The sequence below is a fragment of the Vitis riparia genome, chromosome 12, assembly GCF_004353265.1.
Source record: "Vitis riparia cultivar Riparia Gloire de Montpellier isolate 1030 chromosome 12, EGFV_Vit.rip_1.0, whole genome shotgun sequence".
In the NCBI taxonomy this organism is placed as follows: Eukaryota; Viridiplantae; Streptophyta; class Magnoliopsida; order Vitales; family Vitaceae; genus Vitis; species Vitis riparia.
In genome coordinates, this window is record NC_048442.1 from 21,186,489 (window position 1) to 21,201,455 (window position 14,967).

Genomic DNA, 14,967 nt, shown 5'->3' on the forward strand with positions numbered 1-14,967 from the left:
GAAGCATTTGAATTGTACTTAAACAGAGCAGCTTTGCATGAGCATGACCTGTTTTTTTCCCAATCATGTTTCCAACATCCCCTGTTTTGGTCTGCACTTTAAGAAACAAAGATGTGCCATAATTGGATGTTCCATCTATTTTCTGGAGTGAAAAGACTTCGGATAGCAGGCAGCAATGCCCAATTGAAGCATTTGAATTGTACTTAAACAGAGCAGCTTTGCATGAACAGTTTTTCAGTCAGGCCTGCTTGCAGATCTGTACATCTGTATTCTGAATGTCCACACTAAAAGGGAAGTAATCTGTGTTTTGAAGCTCAAGAAGGGTGTGATATTGAGACAGGTGGCAAGAAATGGGTTGAAATGCAGAGCAGCCCAGGTTGGGTTGCTTTTCATTTATTGTCCTAAAGTAGGACGTTCCATTAGTAGATGCTGGGGGACAGGAGGACTGCCCTTGTGAGCAGATACCATATCTCCCGCATGCTAATGGGCATCCACACTCGTCTTTATTTCCTTTCAGAAGATCAGCCACCTCCTTCCAGGTAGTTTCTTTCCACTGATAAACCCGCAAATAACTCAATTGTTTCCAGCATCATCATAAGTGGACAGGTAGAGGCTTCCGTTATTGTGAAAGATAAAAGCTTCTCCATTACTGTTGGAACCTCCACTCTTGAATTCGTAATAGAGCTGCGGAGGATTGGACTCTATCTGAGCAGCAAATCCGTGAGTTATAGGCAAAATTGAAAGCAAACCTTCCGTCAAATTTGAATCCGACATACTGGCCGTCAGCTTCATCCCATCATGCAACCATTGATCCACAACCAAAGAGTCAGTTGGGTGATGGAAAGACTCCCACACGGCAGAGTTTTCTGTGTTGAAGAGCACAAGGTCTCCAGTTTCAGTCAAGTTCAAGCCTGAAACATTCTTTCCAGATGTGTCTGTGGACCTGATCAAATCTCCTTGTTCACTGAGTTCCAGAGTAGCATTAAGTTTGAGCGGACTATTTCTATTAGCAGACCACACAAGTCGAGGGTAGTCTTCATCTTGGAAGATGAAGACTGCAAAGAGGCATGAATTGCTCTCAAAGTGGCAGCAGAAGCCACAGAAGAGACCTGAGCCACTGGTTTCTTTAACAAGGATGGGCTTCGTGGTTACCCAGTCTATGGATTTTGCCCAGTGTCCCTTGCTGTTAGCCCATGAGCTGGAGAGATTTGCAGAACTGATATTGTTGGGAAAGTTGGGTTTTGGCGTATATTGAGGGAAAAGAAGAGGTTATGAGAAAAGAGAAGACGAGAAAACTACAACAACACCTCCACCCAGTACTCATTGTTTATTCAAAAAATTGATTTTTAAATAAAATTACGCAAAAGGTTATTTTTTTTAATAAAATTGTCCAATTTTTTTTTTATATATAAATTATATTTCCTTCATTTGAATGAGATTACAAGTAATTTTTGTAGATAAATGTATTAAATAATCTTTTAATAAGAATTGAATGAGAATCATTTTTACAAATTAAAGTTGCAGAAATCTTTTTTTCAATAAAATTGGATTGAAAATATTTTCGTAAATAAAGTTTGTAAAGAAATTAATTCTTTTGTAAATAAAATTAAATCGAATTACTCTTGTAATTTCCTAACGAGGATAAATAAAAACTATTTTCTTGTAAATAAAATCATTTTTTTTTTTGTATAAAATTATTTTTAATAAATTCTTTTAGCAACAATAAGTGTAAATAACTTTAGTGGAAATTGAATACAAATAAAATTTAATCAAATCATCTATTGAATACATATGACTACTATGCATCCATAATCGCAATGGTGTACTCCCAAGAGAAATTTTTAAGTCTCATGAATTTGTGAAAGCTTCTTTACCTTGGCCCTGATAAAACAGATGCCAGTAATGGAGTAGTACTAGAACTGGCAACACCTTCCTTGGGACCAACAACTGGTAAGGATCCAGGCAGTGGCAAAGGTGAGAAGCTATAATCCAGGTTCTCATCAACATCGACCAAACCCTCCAGAGCTTTCACTACCATGGACATGGAAGGTCTCTTAGCAAAATCACTTTGTAGGCACCATGCACCCACTCTCATCATCTTCACTACTTCTGTTCCATGTAATTGCATCTCCTCAGTACGGTGTTTATCAATCATGTCCAAAAGCTGCTCCTCTTGTGCCTTCCTCTTGAAAATACTCAGTAAATGCATATCTTCCTCAGGCTGAGACCGGTCTATGTTTTTCCGCCCGCACAAGATTTCCAATACCACAACACCAAAGCTATAAACATCCACTTTTTCTGTGATTACTGCACTCAACCACTCAGGAGCTAAATAACCAGGTGTTCCCCTCATTGTTGTTACAACTTGACTTTGGTCCCTGTCTATAAGTTTGGATAAGCCAAAATCAGAAACTTTTGCATTGAAGTGTTCATCCAAAAGGATGTTTTGGGGCTTAATATCCAAGTGGAATATTTTCTTTGTGCATTCTTCATGGAGGTAGGAGAGTCCCTTGGCTATGTCAAGGATGATCTTTCTTCTGGATTGCCAACCAAGAGCAAGGTCTTGGTTTTTGTGGAAGATCCATCTATCCAAGGATCCGTTGCACATGTACTCATAGACTAAGAGCCTATGTGATTTTTCAGCACAAAATCCAATTAGTTTGACCAAATTGACATGGTGAATGCTGCCTATTGTCTCAACTTCTGCTAAAAATGATTTCTTTACTTGGGCTAAACCTTCAAGTAGCTTGACTGCAACCTTGACACCATTGCCCAACGTGCCTTCATAGACTGACCCAAATCCTCCTTCCCCAAGCTTCCGACTAAAATTTTCAGTTGCAGCTTTCAAGTCTTCATAAGAGAATCTAGTGGGCATTCCTGATACCTGGTCTAGATAATCCTCCTCAACTTCCATGGTATTATTTTTCTTCCTGAAAAAAAACAGGCAAGTGACAATTAAGATAAGCACACCAAAGAAAGCTCCAAGACTCGACCCAATTATGATTGGAACATGCCCTGTTTTCTTCCCAGCTTTGCTTCCAACTTGTTCTGTATTATTTTCAATTGGAGAGTCCACTTTAAGAAGTACGGTGGAGTTCACATATGTTTCTTCATATTTCCCATAATTTCTTATGAGTGAAAAAACTTCAGACAATAAGTAGCAATTCCCATTGGAAGAATTCCAATCGTATAGAAATCTAGCGCCTTTGCATGAACAGTTCTTCAAGCAAGCCTGTTTGCAATTCTCCATATCTGTATATACAGTATCCTCTCTGAAAGTAGAGTATCTGTAGTTGTCAAGCTCCAGAAGACTGTAATATTGGGAAGATGAGCAAGAAATGGAAGTGATTTCAGAACATCCCAGATTGAGTAGCCGATCATCTACTGGCCTGAAGTACTTTGCCGCATTACTTGAATCTCCAGGACAGCTGCACTGGTCGTCTGAACAAATTCCATATTTTCCACAGGACAATGGATATTCACAATTGCCTTCATTGGTTTTCAGGAGATCAGCTACTTCCTTCCATTCAGATTCTCTCCACTCATAAACTCTCAAATGACCATCGGGGTCCAACTTCATGAACTGAGAAGATAATGCTGCAGGAATGGAAATCACTGAATCTGGATCATTTGGCTCAGCAGTAAGTATGAACAGAGCAAGGCTTTCATTCCTGAATTGAATATAACTTGGTTCTGTATTGTTTTTCATGCCTCTAAGAGTCTTGTTATAATAGAACTGTGGAGGACTAGAGTCAACATAAGCTACCATACCTTCATTAGTAACCAAAAGTGAAGGCAAACCTTCACTCCAATTTGATGAAGATACACTTGCTGTCAGCTCCTTCCCTGAAACCAACTTTTGGCTGGGAACTAAACAGTCTGTCGGGTAATCAAAAGACTGCCAAACGGTATTGTTATTTTGGTCAAAGAGCACAAGGTTGCCTGCTTCAGTTAAGTTTAATCCTGCAATAGATTTGCCACTTGTGTTTGTAGACCAAATCAGGGTGCCATCAGCATCTTCTAAGGTCAAATCTCCTACTTCAGTAAGTTCCAGGGTAGAAGTAGCATTAATTCTGAACGGATTGTTTCGATTAGCAGACCACACAAGTTCTGGTAAATCTATGTTTTGGAAGATAAGGACACCAAAGAAGCAAGCGTCGCTCCCAATGTAGCAGTAGAAGCCACAGATGAAACCTGAGCCAATGCTTTCTCTAAGAAGGATGGGCTGTGGAACAGCATACTCTGAGGAATTTGTTGATATCACCTCCCCAATTTTGTTGGTCCATGAACTAGAGAGGTTTGCATTACTTGGATATCGGATATATTGAGCATCGGTTAGTTGGAAACAAGAGATCATTAGAAGAGAAAAAAGAAGAGCAAAAACAGAAGAGGACTCCAGGCCCATGGCCTCCTCAGATTAGGAAGTTTTAGATTCTCCTTAAGACAAGTGAAAGAGAAGGAAGAGGATCAAGAGATGATCTAGTATGAAAGGACATAATAGAATTGGGAACCAAGGCCAAGCAGGGTTCGAAATATTGCCACTCGCCGTAACGAGTCCGATACCAGATGTGATCCTATGCACAAACTCGGCACTAAATCGGCGAGAATCGGTTGAATCGGCTGAGATTTCGAGTTAACTCGGTCGGTTAAATTACAGAAATTTTTCCGGTTCAAAAAGGAGAGTTTTTATTCTTTAAATCGTATCAGAAAATTTTCATAAAAATCAAAGATTCCCCTTCAAACTTTCAGCCCATCAATCCCGTCCACCATGATGAAGATCAAAGAAGAAGAAGAAGAAGAAATCAAATTAAACCCCACCTGTGACTCTTTTTTGGAAGTCTATGAGAAGAGAAACCACCAAAGGAGTGAGGGCATTCACTTACCAAACCACAATCGAGTACGGTAGACTGCAGGACTGATACTTTCGCCGGTGAGGTCGGCGACCATGGTTCAAAGTAGTGGGTCTCGCGGTGGTGGTAAAAGTAAGGTGGGTTTTACGGTCACTGCTTGCTCCCCCCTCCCGTTGCGGGTCTTGACTCTTGCAGTGGTAGCGTGGGTGACTGCTTGCTCTCCTCTCCCATTGTGGGTCTTGACTCTTTCAGAGGTAGGGTGGGAGCTCAAAGCCTCAAAGATTGGGAAAGTGAGAGTTGGCCAAGTCGAGCTAGGAAAGCAGGGTTAAAGCAACTTCTACTTTTGTGCATTGCCATCTAAATATTCACTCTGAACATTGGCATTGAAATATTCATCCAAAAGGTTGTTTTGAGGTTTGATGTCCTAGTGAAATTTTTTTCTGCCTGCATTCTTCATGGAGGGAGGTCTTCTGCATTAGAGTTCAACTTTTTTTTTTTTTTTTTCTAGCCAGGTTTGACTAATGAACCCTGCAGGCCAACTAAGTCTAAATTTATGATGAGAAAGTACAGACAATATATTAAAACAGAAAGCTTACAGACGTCATGGCAAATTATAAGTCTTGTTTGGTTCATGAATCAAAATGAATTTCAGAAAATAGTTTTCATTCATTTCTAAAATTGGAAATAACAAGAGCCCTTTAGTTGTTTATCATCTATAGCTATTTACCTGTGCAGAAAAAGAGACAAAACCAAGTAGAACAAACACATAAGTCTTAGACCTAAAAATCTACAATGGAGCAGAAGGATCAAAATGACATCAACAGTAGAATTTCTTATTTAGCAGAGCTAATTAAGACAGAATGTTATTTTTCTCATTTTTGTGGGAATCCCATTTCCTGGTCCTGGTAGATGTAATGGCAATGCAGGAGAGGCAATAAAGCCATTATTGTCTGTTTCCATTGGTCCTGGTACTGATGAATTAAAGAGATTGCATTCAGGATTATCTTCAACATCAGTCACCCCCTCCAAAACCTTAATCAACACTGACATAGCAGACCTCTTGGCAATATCATTTTGTAAACACCATGCAGCAGGCCTCATCAGTCTCCACTTCTGCTCCTTGTAACTGTATCCTCACTGTAGTAATAAACAACCCAAATTGGGCTATTAAAGCTTTGGCTACCCCAATAAGAACTGTCAAAGGCAATCAAGCCTATCTGTGACTGCTATTACATCGACAAGCATTATTCCGCCAGCCAAACCTATTTTCTTTTCAGCACTGTCAGGTTGCATGAGTTGCACTAATCTGTCAATCCCAAGATTTGCATTTGGATTATTGCTCGGTTCCACGAATTATCTGTACTGAACTGCACAAGGACAATGTCACCCCTCCTAGGATTGAAAGCACCTTTGACAAGGGCTTCTTCAAGGTTCAGGGAAGCAAGCTGCTGCTGAATAGAGGCTACCCTCTGATCTCTGATTGTTTGGACATAAAATCTACCACCACTCTCTGACTATAAGGCCGCTCACTGGTGCAAAATGCGTTCCCTTGCATTATTGATGCTTCCAGTAACCATGTCAGTGCGCTTGAGCTCCTTGCTTCAGAATCTTTCAGGTGTTACAGAACCAGAATTTTCTTATCCATCAGGTGCGTTGACATCACTTTCAACAGAATCATCTCCAGAAGAAGCTTCTGCAAAACTAAATGTTTTCCTGCCTTAAACCTTTAATGGAACTCCCTTCGATTGGTAAATCGATGAGAGTCATATCAGGGATGTGGAAATCTTCAATATCACAAGATTGATAACCAGATGTGTTGCTACTCTTATCGTTGTTAAGGGTGGTCATTTGCAGTGTGTCAGGGCAATCCTTGCAACCTTGGGGGCTTGGCAAAAGATGGTGAATAGTTAGCAATCTGGGAGAAGCTAATAGCCACTGTGTGAGCACCGTCAACCTTTCCAGATTTCACGTTTGGAGGCAGGTGACCTGTGGTGCTAGAAGACAAATGCAGATCAGAAGCAACAGCTGACTTTCCAGATCTCAGGCTTGCAACTGAATGCCCTTCAGTGATGGAAGATCAATGAGGATCATATGCACCAGATGGTAAAGATTCAACGTCTCTAGATTTCAATCGATGTGAGGTACCTCTCAGAGCTCAAAGATGAAGAGCTCCTGGCGTTAGGAGCATCAATACTAATTGAATCTTCTCCAGTACTTTTCTGATGAAGCAACTCCCTCAATAGGCTTTCTGATCCCTGGGGCAGCTGGATGAGTAACGTCTAACACAGTGGCTTTGGTCTCGGAAACTTCAGCTCCACTGGCATAGGATTGAGCAGAATCATTTTGGGCATCATCACGAGCTGTGGACTCTTCTAAGCATTCTGACGTCTCAATGTCTGAGTTGTCCACTGTTCCTTGAATACCAGCTTCTTCATGGTGAGATTTGTCGAGAGAATGAATGTTTTTCTTGGGAACCTCACCATGTATATTCCAGTTTGTATTCCTGATCCAATCATGAGAGAGTTGCTGATCTTTCAGTGGGAAAACCAAAAGATTGGTTACTATTCCCAAAGACAACAGTTTTCACAGTATTAGCAGATAAGCATACATTAGAATCTCTAGTCTTATCAATACCAGATTGTAGCTCCACATTTAAATTCGTATGATTTTGTTCCAGTCCAGCTTGGCTAGCAATCTCTCTGATGCATCATACCCCTTCTCGTAAAGATTGCTGTCATTGAGAATATGATTGGCAAACTCTGGAACAATTGTGATCAAAGTGCTTTCACCTAATGTGACAGTGCGCAACTAGGTATCCAAGTCACTCCAGTTTGTCCAGTTTTGTATGCTGTCTCAAGAGTGACATTGCCCAATGCCTCAGTCTCAGATTTCCCATTGATCAGTTCCACATCTTCTTTAAGCATAGACGCATCAACACTACCAGAAACTGAAACCCTATTGAGCAGTGCATCTTAAACTTTGGCATTTGGTTCAATGCCATGAATTATTATTAACATAGCTTCCTCAACTAATGCCATTGGCATAGGCTTGACTCCATGTCAAATTAATGTTCCTGAACCTTTGTTTCTATTTGTTTTCTGAAAAATCGTGTCCTGTAGCTGTCAAGTAGTACCAAAATCAGGATGGACGGTCCGAGAAGTCCACCAAAATGAATTAAAAAGAGGAGTGACAGAGACATACTGAAAATTGTTGAATACTAAGCAAAGATGAAACTTCCAATGCATGACCCACCTACTGATCTATGTCTGTATTTTAAGATAAAACACCTTTTAAAATTACTATCAAACAAACTTTAATTATAAATTTTAAAAAAATAATTAAAATATAGTAATTTAAGTTTTTTTTTTATATTCTTATATTTTAAAGATAAAAAATAATAATTTTTATATAAAAATACAAGAAGTTTTTTTAAAAAAATAATAAATTTAACAAATTATTAAAAGAAATTAAGATATTAAAAATGTTTAAAACTATCTTAAATTTTAAACACTTCAAAAATAATTTTTAAGGATATAAAATAAATTTACGTTTTTAAAATATTATTATATTTTATATAAAAATTACTAATAATCTATAAAATGGAAATTGATAAAAATAATAAAATATTAAAGCCAAAAAAGCTCATTGAATTCCAAAGGAAGGAAGTGAAAATGAAAATTTTCAGATTTTCACTTACAACCATGAAAATAGAAACTAAATATATTTCATAAAAGCATCACACTTTTATCTCAGTTAGGCTGAGCTTTACCTAGGTCCTGTTAAAGTTGATGGCATAATTGGAGTAGCAGCAGCAACCTTGTGAGCAATGCCCCTAGGTAATGGTGAGTGCGAAAAATTGTAATCCAGGTCATCTTCAACATCAACCAAACCCTCCAAAACCTTCACCACCACGGACATGGAAGGCCTCCTGGCATAATCATTTTGTAGGCACCATCCAGCAACCTTCATCAGCTCCATAACTTCTGCTCCACGTCTCTGCATATCCTCGCTGTTTTTATCAACCATATCCAACACTTGTCCTTCATTTGCCTTCCTTCTGAAAATACCGAGTAAATGCATATCTTCTTCAGGTTGAGATCGGTCTACATTTCTTCGCCCACACAGAATTTCTAACAACACAACGCCAAAGCTGTAGACGTCCACTTTTTCTGTGATAACTGAGCTCAACCATTCGGGAGCCAAGTAACCCGGGGTCCCCCTCATTGTTGTTACAACTTGGCTTTGGTCCTTGTTAATCAGTTTTGACAGTCCGAAATCGGAAATTTTTGCATTATAGTGTTCATCCAAAAGGATGTTTTGGGGTTTGATATCCAAGTGAAATATCTTCTGCCTGCATTCTTCATGGAGATAGGCTAGTCCCTTCGCTATGTCAAGGATGATCTTTCTTCTGGATTCCCAACCAAGAGAAAGATGTTGGTTTTTGTGGAAGATCCGTTTATCCAAGGACCCATTACACATGTACTCATAGACTAAGAGCCTATGTGATTTTTCAGCGCAAAATCCAATCAGTCTTACCAAATTGACATGGTGAATGCTGCCTATCGTCTCAACTTCAGCTGAGAATGATTTCTTTACTTGAGCTGAACCTTCAAGATGCTTCACTGCAACTTTGACACCATTGCTCAAAGTGCCTTCATAGACTGACCCGAATCCTCCTTCCCCAAGCTTGCAACTAAAGTTTCGTGTTGTAGCTTTCAAGTCTTGGAAGGAGAATCTAGTGGGCATTCCTGATACCTGATCTAGGTAATCCTCCTCAACTTCAATAAAATCCTTTTTCTTTCTGAAAAGAAAGAAGCAAGGGGTAATAAAAATAATGACACCAAAGAAAGCTGCAAGACTTGATACGACTATAACTCTAGCATGCCCTTTTTTCTTCTGAATTATTTTTCCAACGGGCTCCCTTATCCTTTCAATAGGAGAAATCGCCACTTTAAGGAACGTGGATGAGTTAATATCACCCCGATCAATGGTCATCAATGAAAAGACCTCAGATAGAAAGCAGCAATCCCCATATAAAGGATCGTCTGTATATTTAAAAACAGCAGCTTTGCATGAACAGTTGTTCAAACAGGCCTGCTTGCAATTTTCTACATTTGTACTGCTAATGTCAGAACTGAAACCAAAGTAACCTACGTGTTGAAGCTCAAGGAGATGATGATATTGAGAAGAGCCGCAAGCAATGGGTTTAGTTGCATAGCATCCATGACTGGGTAGCCTGTCATCTACTGGCCTGAAATATTTTGTTCCATGAGGAGATGGTGGGGGACAGCTACACTGTCTTTCTGAACAAATACCATATTTCCCGCACACCAGCGGGTATTGACAGTCATCTACATTACTTAGATCATCTGGAAATGATGACCACCCAGTCAGAAGATCAGTCACCTCCTCCCAGTCAGATTGTTTCCACCCGTAGGCTCTCAAATGACCATCCGGCCCCACTTTGATGAACTGAGCAGACAAGTTTGTAGGAATGGAAATCCTTGAATCTGGATGGTTTGGTTCAGCACCATGTATGAACACATCGAGGTTTTCATTCCTGAGTAAGATATAATTTTGTTTTGTTTTACCTTTTGTGTTTGTATCCGAGCCCTCAAGACGATAATAGAATTGAGGAGGATTGGACTGTACATAAGCTACCAGAGCTTGATTCGTAACCGAAAGTGATTACAGACCTTCAGTCCAGTTATCTGTGGGTAAGCTGGCTGTAAGCTTCTTCCCTGAAACCATCTTTTGGCCGTGAAGTAAAGCATCAGTGGGGTGGTCAAAAGATTGCCAAACAGTGGCATTGTTTGCATCAAAGAGGACAACATTTCCGGCTTCCGTCAATTTTAAGCCTGAAACACTCTTTCCTGTTGTGTTTGTGGACCAAACAAATTTGCCATCAGCATCCTTCAAGATCAAGTCTCCTCCTCCAGTTAGCTGTAAAGTAGCAATTATCCGGACAGGAGTGTTCCGATTAGCAGACCACACTAGTCTTGGATGCCCTATAGAAGAGGAATGAGATGCGAGGTGGTAGATGACAACAGCCAAGAGGCATTCATCTCTTGAATTGCGGCAGTAGAATCCAAAGCAGAATCCTACACCCTTACTTTTGTTGCCAAGAATGGGCTGCACAGTGACTGCCTCATCCGAGTAATATATAATTGTAAGCAATAAAAACCTTTTACAGTTTATACTTTAAGTAAACATAAAATAAATGAAATTACAGAACTTACTTTAATTCTATGAATCCGAACAAGTGACAACACTGTTTCTTTAAGACAACTTTATTCCCCCTCTGGTGCTCAAGGTAGTGAATAAATGTCTCCCAAGATAGAACGGATTTTCAGTTCTACAGAAACAACACTTCAATCTGTAGAACACCACGAACACAACTTGTGTTTTGTACTCGAACTGACAAAGGATGCAAAGAAGAGAGAGAGAAATATTCGGAAAAAAAAAATGATTTTAATGCCGGGGTAGAAAGTCTATTTATAGTCTTCCTGGTGTCTGTTTAGAATAGGTATAAACCTATTCGGAATAGACACGTACCTGTTTAATATACCATTTCAAGTGGGTGACTTTGGAGTCAATTTTCTCATTTAATACTTAATGGATTTGAACAAATAAAACGTTATACTCCTCGCGGAGGAGAACGCGTTGGTGCGTGGTCCCGACATTTTCGGAGTGTGGGTCACACTTTTAATTAAGCCCCAAGTTGCTCAATTATTATTTTTTCAAACTCATTTCCAACAATCCCCCACATGAATGTAAAATTGGCTTTACAACATGCAAAATGAATATGTAGACACTAGTTCGAGTACAAATGAAAAGTTACTGCTTCAGACTAAGTGACCATTGGTCTTGAACTTGCCCTAGTGAAGACTATCGGATTTACTTGGCCAGTCAATAGACGTTGTCTTTGAATTGCCAGCCGTTGGTGTAAACCAAGACAATAGAATCACGCAGTACCATTTCTAACACAGTTGGTTCTCACGTTTGTGTTCATTTTGGCCTTGAACACCTCTTGGTTCCGTGAGTATGTTAGAGAATTTAGCCTTTCATAATTCTCATAGAAGTGGCCCCCTTCTTACTCACGTAGGTGATTTCTATTAAGAATATCCTGCAATATCCCACTTATGACACAATTTCATAAGCTATAGAAATAATTAAAAGCGTATCTTATCCTGATTCTCGCGGCAGATATGCACTGTCTCATCATAGGAATGGTTTGGAGTAAGTATCTCCGCAATGCGTTCTGAGTTCTACATAGTTCGGTTTGCCCTTTGAACCTAGATCTTGGGATCTCCAGTCAGCTAGGTTGGGTTGCCACTATGATGACCCTTGGTTTATTTCATAAGCTTTAGACCCATTCCCTTTGATGAACTTTCTACTTGCTCTCTAGTTAAACCTTTTGTAAGCGGATCCGCAATATTATCTTTTGACCTAACGTAATCAATTGAGATAATTCCATTTGAGAGCAATTGCCTAACGGTATTATGTCGACGTCGTATGTGACGTGACTTGCCGTTATAGTTATGACTTTGTGCTCTTCCAATTGTTGATTGGCTATCACAATGGATGCAAATAGCAGGCACAGGTTTTGACCAATTTGGAATATCCTCTAAGAAATTTCGTAGCCATTCGGCTTCTTCTCCAGCTTTATCTATTGCAATGAATTCTGATTCCATTGTAGATCGAGCTATACAAGTTTGTTTTGAGGATTTCCATGACACAGCTGCACCTCCAAGTGTAAACACATATCCACTTGTGGATTTTGAGTCTTTTGAGTCAGATATCCAATTAGCATCGTTGTATCCTTCAAGTACAGCTGGATATCTTGTGAAATGCAGTCCATAATTTTGAGTATATTTAAGGTATCCCAAAACTCGTATTATTGATTTCCAATGATTTTCTCCGGGATTACTCGTAAATCGACTTAGCTTACTAACGGAGTATGCTATATCAGGTCGAGTGTAGTTCATCACATACATTAGACTGCCAATTATACGAGAATATTCTAATTGAGATTTTCCTATGCCAGTATTCTTAAAAAGATGAAGATTTACATCCATAGGTGTCTTCTTTGGTCTTATATCGTACTTCTTGAATTTCTCAAGTATTTTCTCAATGTAATGAGATTGAGAAAGTATAAGACCATCAGAAGTTTTTGAGACCTTAATTCCCAAAATTATATCTGCCACACCTAGATCTTTCATATCAAATCTACTGGATAGCATTTGTTTAGTCATTTTTATCATATTGGTATCACTACCAATAATTAACATGTCATCAACATATAGACATATAATGACATATCCTTTTTGAGTGTTTTTGACATAAACGCATTTATCACATTCATTAATTTTGAATCCATTTGATATCATTGCATTGTCAAATTTCTCATGCCATTGTTTAGGTGCTTACTTTAATCCATATAAGGATTTAACAAGCTTACACACTTTCCTCTCTTGTCCAGGAGCTATAAACCCTTCAGGTTGATCCATATATATTTCTTCATCTAATTCACCGTTCAAAAATGCCGTTTTAACATCCATTTGATGTATTTCAAGATTGTTTATTGCTGCTATAGCAATTAACATACGAATAGAAGTTATTCGGCTAACTGGTGAATAAGTGTCAAAATAATCCAATCCTTCCCTTTGCTTGTACCCTTTGGCAACAAGTCTTGCTTTGTATTTATCAATTGAACCATCTGCCTTCATTTTCCTTTTGAAAATCCACTTACATCCCAATGTTTTGGTACCTGGTGGAAGATCCACTAGTTTCCAAGTATGGTTTTGCAGAATAGATTCAATTTCACTATTAATTGCCTTTTTCCAATATGAAGCTTCAGGGGAGGACATAGCTTCTTTGAATGTTTGAGGATCATTTTCTAACAAATATGTTAGAAAATCTGGGCCAAACGAAGTTGACTTTCTTGCCCTTTTTCCACGTCTAGGTTCTTCGTCAACTTGTTTTTCTTTTGATTCTTGATTTACTTCTAATTGATTATTACCAAAAGTAATATCATGAGTCCTCTTTTGTGTACTTGTTTCAGATGGCTTGTTATATGGAAAAATAGTTTCAAAGAATGCAGCATTCCTTGATTCTATAATTGTATTAACATGCACATCAGGAATCTTAGACTTATAAACAAGAAAACGATATGCATTACTATTATTAGCATAACCAATGAATATACAATTAATGGTTTTAGGTCCTATTTTAACCTTTTTAGGTTTAGGAACCTCCACCTTTGCCAAACACCCCCACACTTTTAGATACTTATAGCAAGGCTTGTGACCTTTCCATAATTCATAAGGTGTTTTAAGTGTTTATTTATGAGGCATTTTGTTAAGAATATAATTGGCGGAAAGCAAAGCTTCCCCCCACAAATTCTGGGGTAAACCAAAACTTAACAACATAGCATTCATCATTTCTTTCAATGTTCTATTTTTGTGTTCAGCAATCCCATTAGATTAAGGAGAATATGGAGCGGTAGTTTGGTGAATGATTCCATGTTCTAAACAGAACTCCTCGAAAGGGGATTCATATTCACCACCTCTATCGCTTCTTATTGCCTTAATCTTTTTGCTAAGTTGATTCTCAACTTCATTTTTATAATGCTTAAACATTTCAATTGCCTCATCTTTGCTTTTAAGCAAATATACATAACAGTATCTAGTGCAATCATCGATAAAAGTAATAAAATACTTTTTCCCACCTCTCGTTTGCACAAACTTTAAATCACAAATATCACTGTGAATTAAGTCTAGAGGTTTAGTACTTCTTTCAACTGAATGAAAAGGTACTTTTGTTAATTTAGATTCTACACAAGTTTCACATTTATGATTAGGATCAATATTAAATTTAGGTAGATAATCTAAGTGAATTAATCTACGTAGAGTATCATAATTAACATGTCCTAATCTACCATGCCAAATATTAGAAGACTCAAGCAAGTAAGCAGAAGAATCAATCTTATTATTATTAATAGACTTAGGAACAACAGTCATTACATTCATCTTAAAGAGCTCATCACTAAGATAGCCCTTTCCTACAAACATCTCATTCTTTGTAAGTACAAACTTACCAGACACAAACACTAATT

General features: G+C 38.5%; 2 protein-coding genes and 1 pseudogene across 2 annotated transcripts; all 3 read right to left on the minus strand.

The window, feature by feature from the left end:
- Window positions 1-548: 548 nt before the first annotated feature.
- LOC117926102 (G-type lectin S-receptor-like serine/threonine-protein kinase SD2-5) lies at window positions 549-1,254 on the minus strand (the record flags this gene model as incomplete). Its single annotated transcript, XM_034845183.1, has 1 exon — window positions 549-1,254. A coding segment is annotated over one exon (681 nt), but the record flags the coding sequence as incomplete, so codon positions are not given.
- Window positions 1,255-1,748: 494 nt separating this feature from the next.
- On the minus strand, window positions 1,749-4,694 carry LOC117926489 (G-type lectin S-receptor-like serine/threonine-protein kinase SD2-5). Its single transcript, XM_034845590.1, has one exon. It carries the CDS (start codon window positions 4,403-4,405, stop codon window positions 1,871-1,873), a length of 2,535 nt encoding a protein of 844 aa, XP_034701481.1. The 5' UTR covers window positions 4,406-4,694; the 3' UTR covers window positions 1,749-1,870.
- A 1,457-nt stretch (window positions 4,695-6,151) lies between these two features.
- LOC117926103 lies at window positions 6,152-11,533 on the minus strand (annotated as a pseudogene).
- Between the last annotated feature and the right edge of the window lie 3,434 nt (window positions 11,534-14,967).